Genomic DNA, 12,358 nt, shown 5'->3' with positions numbered 1-12,358 from the left:
TCCAAGAGACACTGTTTTTACCCTCTTCTTTAATATGGCCTGTCTTAGAGAAAACTAACAGCATCTCTTGTTTCAAAGTATATTACGTGAAAATTCCCAGAGAAATATTCTGAAAGTTAGCATGAACTCCAGAATTTGAATCAAATTTGAACTCCAGAATTTTCTTCTGAAGATTATCTTCAAGGAGTTAAAAAAATAGCCCAAGAAAAGGGATTTTAAGAAACTTCTAAATGGGATTATCACCCACAAACTTAGGAACTCATTCTCTCTCTTTTTTATTTTATTTTTTTAAGGAACTCATTCTTTAATTATAACTACCTAAGATTTGATTTTTCCCCCCTTAGTCATTTTTAAGAAACAGAACTTCATCAAGTATAGAAAATTAAGAAACATTATCACCATGTTGTTATATCCATAATTAGATTTAGACTATGAATGCTTGAACTGTGATTTTTGAACTGTATTTAGATAATATAATTACCCTAAACAATTACATCGTTGTTTTTGCTTTTGGATAAAACCAAAACTTCCATTATATCTGTCATACATGCCAAGCTACACTGAAAATTATTCAAAATTTTTAATCAGTAAGCATTTTTTCTATACTCAGTATAATACCATGTTTGACATAACGACTTCTGCAGTAAGACTACTGCTTATCAGTCTCTGAACAGAGTTTTGGGAGAAAATCACTAGTAATGAATAACACAGTGGAGCCAAAAAGGAAATTAGTTTTTAGATTTTTGGTTTAAAAAAAAAAAAGTTTTCAACTCATCATTTTTCTTTCTTTTCACAATTTAGTACATTTACTTAAAAGACCGTTGTATCAGCCTCAAAGATATGAGCATTAATGGTGCATCCCAGCTCATTACAGAACATACAGAGATAACTAGGTATAATTTCTTATAGTGATAAATTCACCGTGTGCTCAGTTGCTCAGTCGTATCCAACTTTTTGCAACCCTATGCACTGTAGCCCACCAGGCTCTTCTGTCCATGTGATTCTCCAGTACTGGAGTGGGTTGCCATTTCCTCTTCCAGGGACCTTCCCAACCCAGGAATCAAACCTGTGTCTCCTGCATTGGCAGGAGGATTCTTTACCATTGAGCCACCAGGGAAGCCCAAATATTTCACCATAGCTAATAACTTAAAGGGATAATGAGCTAATCTGCAGAATTTGGAGTTCAATATTTTCAATTAAGTAGATTCTAAAACAGGATTTTTGAGGTTTGGTTTCCTCATATGTATTGTTTTGGTACTTTTAAGTATGGGTCACAAGATTCTCTGATGCTACAATGTTATTTTTATTAGCAGGGTTATTTCATAAGAATCTTCTGTAGTTTTTATGAATTCCTAATAATAATAAGCTTTAAGCTCAACATTCAGAAAACGAAAATCATGGCATTTGGTCCCATTGCTTCATGGGAAATAGATGGGGAAACAGTGGAAATAGTGTCAGACTTTATTTTTGGGGGCTCCAAAATCACTGCAGATGGTGACTGCAGCCATGAAATTAAAAGACACTTACTCCTTGGAAGAAAAGTTATGACCAACCTAGATAGCATATTTAAAAGCAGGGACATTACGTTGCCAACAAAGGTCCTTCTAGTCAAGGCTGTGGTTTTTCCAGTGGTCATATGTGGATGTGAAAGTTGGACTGTGAAGAAGGCTGAGCGCCGAAGAATTGATGGTTTTGAACTGTGGTGTTGGAGAAGACTCTTGAGAATGCCTTGGACTGCAAGGAGATCCAACCAGTCAATTCTGAAGGAGATCAGCCCTGGGATTTCTTTGGAAGGAATGATGCTAAAGCTGAAACTCCAGTACTTTGGCCACCTCATGTGAAGAGTTGACTCATTGGAAAAGACTCTGATGCTGGGAGGGATTGAGGGCAGAAGGAGAAGGGGATGACAGAGGATGAGATGGCTGGATGGCATCACTGACTCGATGGACGTGAGTCTGGGTGAACTCCGGGAGTTGGTGATGGACAGGGAGGCCTGGCGTGCTGCGATTCATGGGGTCGCAAAGAGTCGGACATGACTGAGCGACTGAACTGAACTGAATAATATATTAAGACTGCTCTCCCCTAAGTACTTAAGTATGAGAGTTGTGGGGAGAAAATAAATTATGGAAATGTTGGTCAAGACTACCTGATACCATTGCTTAGAATTTTTAGATGTATAACACACTGAGGAATTGAACCACATTTTCTAAGATACTGATGAATTCATTCCTAAATAAGCCTCATTCAGTATTTGTTTGTTTGCCTCCATCATCTTCCCAAAAGGGCAAAAAAGGCAAGGTGGGACAGGGGAAACAGGATGAAAACAGGAACTGCTAATTTCTTTTTTTTTTTTTACTGGTAGAGACAGTTATCATTAGTTGATGTTACAAGGTTCCAGCATCCAGGCATGCACCTGTAAAGCAGATATGTTCATTGGCATAAATAAGTCAGATGAGGCCTAATACCTGCAAACATTTAACAGATCACTGCAGATGGTAATTGCAGCCATGAAATTAAAAGACGCTTACTCCTTGGAAAAAAGTTATGACCAACCTAGATAGCATATTCAAAAGCAGAGACAGTACTTTGCCAACAAAGGTCCATCTAGTCAAGGCTATGGTTTTTCCAGTGGTCATGTATGGATGTGAGAGTTGTACCATAAAGAAAGCTGAGCGCAGAAGAATTGATGCTTTTGAACTGTGGTGTTGGAGAAAACTCTTGAGAGTCCCTTGGACTGCAAGGAGATCCAACTAGTCCATTCTGAAGGAGATCAGCCCTGGGATTTCTTTGGAAGGAATGATGCTAAAGCTGAAACACCAATACTTTGGCCACCTCATGCGAAGAGTTGACTCATTGGAAAAGACTCTGATGCTGGGAGGGATTGAGGGCAGGAGGAAAAGGGGACGACGGAGGATGAGATGGCTGGATGGCATCACTGACTCGACGGATGTGAGTCTGAGTGAATTCCGGGAGTTGGTGATGGACAGGGAGGTCTGGCGTGCTGCAATTCATGGGTCGCAAAGAGTCGGACACGACTGAGTGACTGAACTGAACTGAACTGAACAAGGTAGTTTTGATCTTTCATTAATCCTCTGATATGTAGTATGCAAATAGAGGATACAGTTGGCCTCACAGGACAGAAGATGAAAGGAAGTTTGGGGGAATGTAGAACCTATTTTCATGTGACATTCAATAGTGATGAAATCATACTTTAAAATATTTGTTCACTCTAATGCAGAAGACACTTGTTTAGCAGAGTAGAAATAGTACTTTGTGTCATACATGCATCGTGAATATCAATCTTTGCTATATTCCATGTTAAATAAAATTGTCATTGTACTGTTTTTCTTCCCGTGTACTCCTTTTGTGTGGTTGGTAGTAACCTAATGAAATAAAAAGTGTACATAGTGTATCATTCTTAGTGGCATCGAAAACACAGTAATGGTGCTATTCCTTATTGATTGTGATTTTTTAAATGTTCTGTAGAAATCTTTTCTAAAACATTCCCTGAACATTCAATTTATTTTTTAATCTGTAGTTTTTATAATAATTTTAAACCATATTGAATTTGGAAATAAGACATTTAAGATTAAGAAAAATAATTGTTTTTTTAATAATGATTTATTTTCTGTAAAAATGAAGTGTTTACAGGAAAGAGAGGAACAAATCAAAATATTACATGAAAAAATCACTGAAATACAAAAATGTACTCAGGAACAACTTGAAGAAAAATCTTCACAACTGGATGAAATAGTTGAGAAACTAGAAAGACACAATGAAAGAAAAGAGAAACTAAAACAGCAGCTGAAAGTGAAGGAATTAGAACTTGATGAAATCAGAAAAGCTTACAGGTATTATACAGTATTTCCTATTGAGAAATAACATGTGGCTTAATAATTTCATGTAACCGGTTTTTTTTTTAATTATTTCTTTTCATATTAGTACACTTAATCAGAAGTGGCATGATAAAGGAGAACTTCTATGTCATCTTGAAATGCAAGTAAAAGAAGTGAAAGAAAACTTTGAAAACAAAGAAAGAAAACTTAAAGCGGAAAGAGACAAAAGTATCGAACTACAAAAGTAAGCATTAAGTCCTAAAGTATGTGGGATATCTTTTTCTTTTTTTTGCACATTAAAATGATGTATATCAAACCAAATTTATACAGAAGGTATTGCAATATCAAATGGCAAATTTCAACAATGCAAAAACCACAATTACCTTTGCACCAACCTATTAGATGTTGTTCTAAGTACTGGTGATCCCTGGTCTTATAAAGTTTATTTGCTTTTTTTTTTCTTCCTAGGCTTTTTTTTTTTTTTTTTTAATTTTATTTTATTTTTAAACTTTACAATATTAGTTTTGCCAAATATCGAAATGAATCCGCCACAGGTATACCTGTGTTCCCCATCCTGAACCCTCCTCCCTCCTCCCTCCCCATACCCTCCCTCTGAGTCGTCCCAGTGCACCAGCCCCAAGCATCCAGTATCGTGTGGGATATCTTTAAAGAAAACTGAGTACTCTTGCCTGGAAAATCCCATGGGCGGAGGAGCCTGGTAGGCTGCAGTCCATGGGGTCGCTAAGAGTCGGACACGACTGAGCGACTTCACTTTCACTTTTCAGTTTCATGCATTGGAGGAGGAAATGGCAACCCACTCCAGTGTTCTTGCCTGGAGAATCCCAGGGACGGGGGAGCCTCGTGGGCTTCCGTCTATGGGGTCGCACAGAGTCGGACACGACTGAAGTGACTTAGCAGTAGCAGTAGCAGGCATGAGAAAGGTAAAAACATTTTGGACAAGGTTATTTGCCAAGCACTTAATTTCCATTCCATCTATAAAATGATTATAATAGTTCCTCCCTTAATATTTGATGGAAGTTTAAACTTTGTGTATGTGTGTATTTATGTATGTATATGATTTGTATGGGCTGTTTAGCATTTAAATAGTGCTCGATGCATAGTAATTGCTGTATATTTAGTTTTTATTACTAGAATTACTGTTTTCAAATTCTGTTTGAATGGAAACAACTAATATTTTTGGCTGTTGTATGTGGCATTGTGTGTGGAGTTTTGGCTTCCCTGGTGGTTCAGCACTAAAGAATCCGCCTGCCAATGCAGGAGACCAGGGTTCAATCCCTGGGTTGGGAAGATCCCCTGGAGAAGGAAATAACAACCCACTCCTGTAGTCTTGCCTGGGGAATCTCATGGACAGAGGAGCCTGGCAGTCCATGGGGTTGCAAAGAGTTGGACACAACTTAGCGACTAAACAACAACATGTGAAGTTTAGAGGAAAGAAATCACTGACTACCAGGGACAGAGAGCTTCTGAAGAATCTAAAACAGATGTCGGTAGCAGTTAGCCTGCACCAACGAGGATGAGAGCTGATTGTAAATAAGGGGAAGAAATCTGTATGCATATGCCATTGTTATATGGATTTTATAAAATACTCTAGAGGAAATGAGGGTTTTACCTTATAAACTATATGACTAGACTTGTTAAAATAATTTAAAGTTAACTGACCTAAAAAACAGGTAGCATGGTTTAGTGACCAGTTCTCATGTCAAAATATAGAATGGTGTAGATAATGTGGCATGTAGGTAGCCCCAAAATTTCATATAGAGGTAGGTTCCCCATTATATCAAATCTAATAGAACCTCGAAATTTGATTTTTCATATTTTAACTCAATGTAAATGAAAAGCTGAAAGGTGTTATTATACACCCCAGAAGTTTTCATTGATAATACAGTCCATTGTCTGCTAAAGGACCCTGTTATACTTTGCTTTACAACCAAACATTAATGCAACGAAACATTGACTTAGAGCCTGTTTTCTTTGCTGCTGGTCATAGCTTTGCAGTATGAAGTCCTTTTGATCCTAAAAGACACAATCATTTCATAAAACTAGAAGTTCCTAAACTAAAACCATAAAGCCTGACAATTTTTAGAATCTCTTATATTGTTTATTGTGTTTTTAAGAGCAAAACAATAAAAAGGCCTGATTTTTACCTTAATGTTCTTATGACTGAGATTGGTAGGTATGATTTTTAATTTAATAGAACTTTAATAAAATAAATAAATCATTGATCATAAGAAAGATTTTATTTGCAAAGGTTTTTATAACATATAAGTTGATTATTTTCTTATATCTTACTTTGAACCCAGCAGTAATTTTGTGAGATTAGCCAAACAGGCAGGATTATTGTGTTATAGTTGACAGACTTTAAATCCAGAGGTTGTGAACTTGCCCTTGGTCACATAGCTACCAAATGTTGCAACTGGAATAAAAGAAAGACTTTTGATTGATGATCCTAATGCTGAAAGTTTAGTCTCCCTCACCTGTGCCCAACGAAGTGTCAGAGACAAGAGTTTTGGGTGATGTAGAAAAGGATCACTTTGTTGCTTTGCCAGACAAAAGGGGATGCAATAGGCTTGTGCCTCAAACCCTGTGTCCCAACATGGGAGGATTTGGCAAGTTTATAGCAGTGGTTCAGGGGTGGAGTTGCTGTTAAAGAGTAGGGTATGTGCAGGGCCTGTACTCTTTGGATCGGGCCTAAGGTGGTCTTCTCCCTAATCTCTGCATCCCTTCCCTTCCCTGATAAGTGACTGTTCACATGTACCCGTTGAAACTCAGGGAAAGTCTTGGAGGCTGGAATCTATTCCCTGCAAACAAGAAACGGGGGACACAGAAGGGTTTCCGTGCCCAGGAGCACAGTTTCGGTCCTAATGTTCAATCCACTGTTGCAGTGGTCTGTGCCAAAACCAGGAAGCTTGTTCATTATGAGCTTAACGTTTTTAATAAAATTATTCATATTTAATATTAAGAAATGGGTATTTTGCTTATAAGAAACATTTAGCACTGAAATTTTGTAAATACTGTTTATAATATGTTTATTAACATAGGGTTTTATCTGATAAGCATAAACACAGGAAAATCAGACATACATGCTTATAAACTTGAACCTGCCTATAGTATAGACATTGTAAATTATTATCATACTGCTAATACATGGAGGGAAAAGAAATTGACAGCATCTGTGAAGATGCTTATAAAGCATATCCTTAGACTCACAAGTGAGAACCAGTGTATCCTAACTTTCAGAGGATAATGTAACAAACTTCCACTTATGTTACCCTACTCTAAACTGTTACTAACAGATTCTGTTGGATGATGAACTAATAACTTTAGTTACCCAAGATAGTCTTTTGCTATTCAATGGAGTTATGCTCCCATTAAGACATGAATATGAGTGCTTCCATGTTAAAAAAAAAATCCTAATTTTTATACATCCAGGTAGATATGTGGTTTTGTTTTGTTTTTAAGGGATGCAATGGAAAAGCTTCAAAGTATGGATGATGCCTTTAAGAAACAAGTTGATGCAATTGTTGAAGCTCATCAAAATGAAATAATACAACTGGCAAATGAAAAACAGAAATGTATTGATTCTGCAAATTTAAAGGTACTGTAAGTAAAATTCACTTTGATAATCAGTATTAAATTGTTATAGCTAAGTAAATTGTTATCTTCAACAGTGATAAGGAGAAAAGGCAGCATGATTTAACGACCAAATAGATACGAAGAATGTTACTAATACACTCATGAAGCCAGACCAACATGTTGGTAATACTTAGATTAGTTGTAGAATAGAATTTTAATGAAACCAAGATTATAAATTTGATCCTGAAATGTACCTGCTCCATGAGCTCTGGATAAAAATTTATATATCCTTCACCAATTTGAGCTGGAAGCCCTTTTGGTTACACATAGGCAAGGTGAGAATGTGAATGTATTAAGTGCAATCCATTACTGCCTTGGACAAGTTCTCAAGGATTGTTTTATTATGAATTAGGGTTCAAACTGTCAAGTTTCTCATTGACAAAGGAATGGGTATAGGATGATACTGAATGACAGGGAAACATCAGAATTAACTTATGAAGCTTTAATAATACTTATGTATGAGCTTTCCCCTCATATTTTCATCCACTAAGACTAGGTTCAAACCTGGATATTTTTAAAACTCAACCGGTGATTCTCATGTGACTCCACTGTTAAGATCCACTAAATGAGACAGTTATGAACTTTCATTTTTCCCAGATTTTGAAGTGTTAATAAGAAACACATATCTTTAAGACTGGAAATTCAGAAATCAGCAACTAGAAAAGGAAAAGAGTTAATAGAAAAGGAAAGGTATACTAAATATTTTATAATCAAGGTTGTGTAGTTAAATGACATTAAAGGAGCCTGTATAACCAGAAAGAGGGAATTAGGTCTTTGAAAATAATCACAATTAATAAAGAAATACAGTTGGTTCAAAATTTAGTTATTTCAGTGCAGTGGCTGTTTCATATATTTAAAATCTACTGAGTCTTGAACAAGAGTACACTAGGTATTATTAAATAAGGTATGATATTAGGCCTTTAACTCAAAGCAAAATACTGTGTTTGATTTTGGACATCTTGCCATTATGATGTAATATCATAGGGAGGTGTTTGTTAGGGAATTAGAAAAATGGCACCAAAGTTTAAATGTGGTAAGACTGAAAAAAGGCATTACATACAGGTGATCATTTAAGTTAGGAGAAATGTTAATTTTTAAAAGGAAAAAAATTAGGAAGTCTATATTAGAGATTAGGAAGAGGGAAGTAGACAGATAGGGATGACTTTATTGGTAGTACCCTCAGGAATGTTGTATAATAGGAGAGAGAGTTTCAAGCAGAAATTAATAGTATCAAATACACTGAATCCTAGGAGAATAAATATGAGTTAACAGTAAATCATAAAATTATCTCTCAAAAAGATAATAATGTGTAACCACCACCAGCAGTTTTAGAAATGCAGTGTTTAAAGAGTTTCTTTGGGAAGGGAGGTGATTGCAGTTTTGAAAGTTTGTAAGGATAAGTCAAGAGTCATGATTTGACATTCATAAGCAGCATAGGACTGCTTAGGAATGAGAAAGCAATTGAGTCAGAAGATTAAGTCAGAAGACTGAGTTTCATCCAGATATGCTACTGAGAAGTACCACTACCTTGAACAAGTTTTCTGAACTATAAAATAGAGTTAAATTATCATGTGTTCATTACAAGAGCCTATGAGAAATAAATGGATAGTACACATGTGAATATTTTATATATAGTATGACATTGTTTTCCATATTAGTATTTGAATAGGTTAACATTTTATTAACCTCTTGCTTTAAATGAACATCAACATCACAAATTATAAAATATATACAAATCTTTTACTTTCTGCATTTTTAAAAATGCATTTTCACTGAGAAATTTAAATGTTATAAAATGTACATATTGATTTAGGTCCATCGAGTTGAAGAAGAAATGCGTGGACTTCTGGAAGAAACATGCAAGAACAAAAAAGCAATGGAAACAAAAATTAAGCAACTTGCTTTTGCTCTAAGTCAAATTCAGCAAGAAATTTGATGGTTCTGAGAACAAATTTAATTGAAATGGATCGGCAGGCCTATTGTAAAAATGATTAAATATTGTAATAGTAGTAACTGCTGTGACTTTGAAATGTCTCTTTCTACACATTTCATTCTGATTATATTTTAAAAGACTTTTGATCAAGTATTAATTGTATATGTAGGTTTTTTTATAATAAATTGTTGACAATTATGTGTATTAGAAAAACCTATCAAAATAACTAGACTTAAAACACTTTTTCTTGTTTCTGTGCTATACATTGTGTGGTCATTACACATTTGCCTATAAGTATGTTAATGGAAATTTAGTATTTTGACTACATGAGGGAAAGTATTTTAATACTGTTAACCTTACTGTGTTGATGAACTAATTATATTTATTGGTTGTCCTTCAGTTGAGGTAGCTCCATTCTTTTAAAATGCTCATAAGTGTAGCCAAAAAATATTTTAAATCTGCATAAGAGATGTGGTATTTTAAAGAATGCATATATATGTCTCCACATCACTCATAATGACTCCTTTTTAGTTAGTTTATGAGAATTCTTACTTTACAACTTAAAACACTTTTATTCCATTTCATATCAGTTCATTTATTCCTATTTCAGTTTTGTCATCTCTTATTTCCTGTGTATGCAGAACAAAGATCTGAATACTATTCTCCTTACTATTTCTGAAAGAAAGAGAATATAATACCAAACTCTAACTAATAGCCAGTGAACTATGTTTTTTAAAATTAAATGCAATCAGAAAAAAATGTAAAGAGAGGGCCCCATTTATTACAGGCAAGGTTTATACTGAAATCTGTGGGACATCAAGCATATCAGCACGTAATGGGAGCCTATAGGGAGATGGGAGGACATAAGAAATATTGGGGAAAATAATAGCTGGAACCTTCCTTAATTTGATGAAAAAGACAAATCTACATGTTCAAGAACTTCAGTAAAACCCAGGATAAATAAACACAAAGAAAACCACACCTAGACACTTCACAGTCTAACTGTTGGGGGAAATCTTGAAAGTAGCAAGAAAATATGATTTAATGTAAAGGAATAAGTAACAGTTGAGAAATTTCTCTTCTCATGAGAAATAATGGAGACTAGAAGGCAGTGAAGGACATATTTTAGGTACAGGAAATAACAATAAGTTGAGAATTCTACATCCAACAAAATTATCCTTCAAAATAAAATGCAAAACACACTAGATGCAGTGGGCTGACAAAGTTTTCAACAACAACAAAAAAATCAGCTAAGAATTCTATATCCAGCAAAACTGTCTTTCAAATGAAGCCAAAATAAAGTCATTCTCAGGTAACAGCTGGGAAATATGTTCCTACCAGACCCACTTAACAAAAAAGGCTGAAGGATGTTCTTACTTCAAATCCTTTCAGAATGTGACCCTAAAGTAATTTGAATACACATGAGAAGAAGAAAGAAACAGTCATAAAGTGAAATATATAATTATACAAAAATATAAATACATATTTTCCCTTCATCCCTTAACTGATTAAAAAATCAAAAAATATAAAATAATGTATATAATTGTATTATTGGGAGTAAAACAAAATGTAACATTTCTCCATATCAGCACACAGGTGGATGGAAGCAAAGCTGGATTGGGAAGTAAGGAAATAGGAGATAGTAACTTGAAACCCATAGGAACAAGTGACAATAATGAGTTGTAAATATGAAAATTAACTATGAATGTATATTTGCTGTCCTACTTGGACTTTATATAAAACAAACAGTTTCATAACAAAAAGTGGAAGAAAATAGAACTAAATAGAAACATTTCTATATTTCACTGAAATTGGGTTAGTATAAATCTGTTGTATATATAAATTTGTGACATCATTAAGGATGTAACTCAAAATGTATAACCAAAAAATAGTCAAAGTGAATTAAAATGTTACACTAGAAAATATTTGTGTAATACAAAAGTAGGAAAAAGCAATAAAGTATTAAGCAATTTTTAAATGCAGTAAAGAAAACAAGATAGAAAACAGTAAAATGGCAAAGGTAAATTTTAAAATTTGCATAATTTAACTATATCAATAATTACATTAAGTGTGACTGGATTAAATAATCCAATCAAAAGAATAGATAGGAAAACAAGATCCAACTACATAACACTTTCAAATATGCAAATAGATTGGAAATATCAGTAAAAGGATAGAAAAATAACGTAAACAGTGACCATAAGAAAGACGGAGTGACTATACTAATATCAGACAAAATAGACAAAAATTGTACTAGAAGAAAAGAGATGAAACTATGTCAATTCATCAGGGATAACAAGTATACACATGGATACACCTAACAACATGTTCCTCAAATTCATGAAGAAAAACTGATAAAAGACTTGAAGGCGGGGGGTGGGGTGGGGGACATTATTCAATAGGAACACAGACCCTCCCTGGTGGTCCAGTGGTAAAGAATCGACCTGCCAATGCAGGGAGCACAGATTTGATCCCTGGACCAGGAAGATCCCATGTGCCATAGTCACCTAAGCCCACGCGCCAGAGTTGCCAGAGTTACCGAGCCTTGCTCGAGTTGGTCAACCACAGAGTTACCAAGCCTTGCTTGAGTTGGTGAACCACAGCTACTTCAGCCCAAGTGCTGCAACCGCTAAGCCTGTGCTCTTTGAGCCCAAGGTCTGCAACAAGAGAAGCCACCACAGTGAGAAGCCCATGCACTGTGACGAAAGTAGACCCCAGTCCCTGCCACTTAAACTCCATGCTCAGCAACAAAGACCTGGTACAGTCAAAGAAACAGTAAGAAAACAGTTTCAACAATGGACAGAACAGTGAAGCAGAAGATGAGCAAGAAAATGGAAGACTTCAACAACACTAAACCTACTAGGCCTAACAGACAACTGTAGAACACTTTAAGAACAGAATCTTCACATCTTCTGAAGTGCACCTGGAACCTTCT

At 35.2% G+C, this 12,358-nt stretch overlaps 1 protein-coding gene across 2 annotated transcripts in view; it reads left to right on the top strand.

Annotated features, from left to right (window-relative positions):
* The window catches only part of LRRCC1 (leucine rich repeat and coiled-coil centrosomal protein 1), a 43,703-nt gene extending 33,566 nt beyond the window's left edge, over positions 1-10,137 (top strand). For both annotated transcript variants that reach the window (XM_061439460.1, XM_061439461.1), the window contains 4 exons: positions 3,643-3,851; positions 3,943-4,080; positions 7,317-7,452; positions 9,304-10,137. In XM_061439460.1, coding sequence (XP_061295444.1) covers positions 3,643-3,851; positions 3,943-4,080; positions 7,317-7,452; positions 9,304-9,426 — 606 coding nt within the window. In that variant the 3' untranslated portion in view covers positions 9,427-10,137. The remainder of the gene's footprint in view (positions 1-3,642; positions 3,852-3,942; positions 4,081-7,316; positions 7,453-9,303) is intronic.
* The last annotated feature ends 2,221 nt before the right edge of the window (positions 10,138-12,358 follow it).

Source organism: Bos javanicus, chromosome 14, assembly GCF_032452875.1.
Source record: "Bos javanicus breed banteng chromosome 14, ARS-OSU_banteng_1.0, whole genome shotgun sequence".
Classification (NCBI taxonomy): Eukaryota; Metazoa; Chordata; class Mammalia; order Artiodactyla; family Bovidae; genus Bos; species Bos javanicus.
The sequence above is the reverse complement of the archived record's forward strand: the minus strand, read 5'-3'. Positions and strand labels throughout refer to the sequence as shown.